The sequence below is a fragment of the Cibotium barometz genome, chromosome 20, assembly GCF_041138505.1.
Source record: "Cibotium barometz isolate CiBa-2024 chromosome 20, ASM4113850v1, whole genome shotgun sequence".
NCBI lineage: Eukaryota > Viridiplantae > Streptophyta > Polypodiopsida > Cyatheales > Cibotiaceae > Cibotium > Cibotium barometz.
The window spans coordinates 54,748,600-54,750,835 of NC_141065.1; the positions used below are offsets into that span (position 1 = coordinate 54,748,600).

A 2,236-nucleotide genomic window follows, 5' to 3' on the forward strand; every position below is an offset into this window, starting at 1 on the left:
TTGGTCCAAGTTTACTTTATCCAACGGCCCAAAAAAGGTATCGTGATTTAGAAGAATGCCATCCATTGATCTTACCTGACCCCGTGGTGGATAGTGTTGAATCCTCCCTCCCCTCTCACTCCTTGTTTATAAAGGGGCCTCTCCCCTTCCTCCTCTGGTGAGATTATGGCACCAAAATGTTTTTTTTTTCATTAAATATATTTTGTGAGATTTTCAAGAATAAGAGTGTTTTGCAAAGGTTTCATTTTAATATGTAATGATTAATGCTTGAAAAAGTTAATGAAATGATGACCCTCCAAATGCTTTCTATTTACATGCATTCACCCCTCCATGTCCTCTCTATTTAGGCAATGAAATTATGACTTTCCATATGCTTTCTATTTGGATGCATTCACTCCTCCATGTCGTTTCTACTTGCATACATTCATCCATATGCTTTCTATTTTTGATTTGCATGCATTCACCACTCCATGTCGTTTCTATTTGCATGCATTTATCCATGGTATGCTTCATATTTCCATGCATTCACCCATACTCTTTCTATTTAAGGTCTCACAATTTTTTATAAAAGGCCATAAAGGGCTCATTTGAGTAAAGGGAAGGAGAGAGCAGTGTTTACAGAAAACATTTTTCCCAGCAATTCAAAAAACCTTCAACCTCAAAATTTTGTAGGTTTTTTTCTAAATTTTAAAGGTTTTTAGCAAAATTATAACTAAAATCTCTTAAAATTTATAAGTTTTTATTTTTTTGGTTATTTTAAAATTTGAAAGTTATTTTTTAAAATTTGCCATTCACTTGATACTAAACCTCGGTTTTTTGTGAACATTGAGCAGCGAGGGTTGGTCTTTACATCAAATGGATGTAAAGAATGCTTTCTTGCATGGTGATTTGCAAGAAGAAGTGTACATAATACAGCCACCAGGTTATGAGAATGATGCACATATAGATTTTATGTGTGCAGGTTACGCAAAGCCTTGTAAGGATTGAAGCAGGCACCTAGAGCATGGTCAAAAAAAAAATCTTAAGAAGGTCGTATTAATTTAATGACACATGAGTGACATTTAATTAATATAATATAAAAAATTAGCATATAATTAATACAGTCTGAAGATACTGAAGATTTAAAAAAAAAGTCTGAATATATATGTGGTCCGCATTAAAAAAGGGAAAAGGGCTTTCAATATATATATGTATGTAGTCCTCCTAATCGCATTAAAAAAGGGAAAAGGGCTTTCAATATATGCACTATCTTCGGCACGGAAGTCCGTACCGAACTTTCTTGGCTGTCGACTGTCGATACCTTTCCTCTCATTTATAAACCTTCCGCTCGCCACTGCGATTGTCATCGCTCGCCATTCGCGCTTTTGTTTCACATCTTCTCTCTCTCACACACAGATCGCCCTGTTTACACCTTGTTTTCACGACATGGCCCTCTCCCTGTTCGGCCGCAGAAGCGAAGACCCCTTCGACTCCTTACTCTTCGACTCTCTCGCATTCCCATCTTTCTCTTCTTCTCTGCGGGCCAGCTTCCCGGAGCATCCCAGCTTCGCCCGGGACGTGGCCGCCGTGGCCAATACGCAGGTAGACTGGAAGGAGACGCCCGACTCCCACATCTTCAAGGCCAACCTGCCTGGTAACATCCATCCGTCCGTGAGCGCCTCGTCTCGCGATCATGCCCATGTGAAGTAGTAGGTTTGCCTCGATTCCTATGGTATGCGCAAAATGTGCTCACCGCCCCGATGTTTGTGCTGCAGGTCTGTCCAAGGAGGACGTGAAGGTGCAGGTGGAAGACGGGCGTGTGCTGCTGATCAACGGTGAGCGCAAGAAGGAGGAGACGGCGTCCTCGGACAGGTGGCACCGCGTGGAACGGGCGCAGGGCAGCTTCCTTCGGCGGTTCCGCCTTCCCGACAACGTCAAGGTGGAGGAGGTGAAGGCGGCCATGGAAAACGGCGTGCTCACCGTCACCGTCCCCAAAGTGCCGCCGCCGGAGCCCAAGTTTGCCATCAAAAGTGTCGACATCTCGGGCTGAGTAGCATCGATAATGGTTGGCGTGCAGTGTGCCTCTTAATAATATGGCCATGAATGCTCGGTTTTGCTAAATAATAATATACAATGGTCAGATTATGGATTATCGCTTTTGCTAAATAATACCATACAATGGTCAGATTATGGATTATTGCTTAAGATTATGGATTACTGCCTTCTTTATCCCCTACACTTAGAAAAGATACACGTT

The 2,236-nt window shown here is 42.2% G+C and overlaps 1 protein-coding gene across 1 annotated transcript in view; it reads left to right on the plus strand.

The window, feature by feature from the left end:
- The first annotated feature begins 1,310 nt into the window (after positions 1–1,310).
- LOC147628045 (18.1 kDa class I heat shock protein-like) overlaps positions 1,311–2,236 on the plus strand; it is a 943-nt gene continuing 17 nt past the window's right edge. The window contains exons 1-2 of the mRNA XM_086815204.1: positions 1,311–1,633; positions 1,755–2,236. The exon at positions 1,755–2,236 is cut by the window's right edge and continues 17 nt beyond it. Of these exons, the coding sequence (XP_086671330.1) occupies positions 1,426–1,633; positions 1,755–2,029 (483 nt within the window). The 5' untranslated portion in view covers positions 1,311–1,425 and the 3' untranslated portion in view covers positions 2,030–2,236. The remainder of the gene's footprint in view (positions 1,634–1,754) is intronic.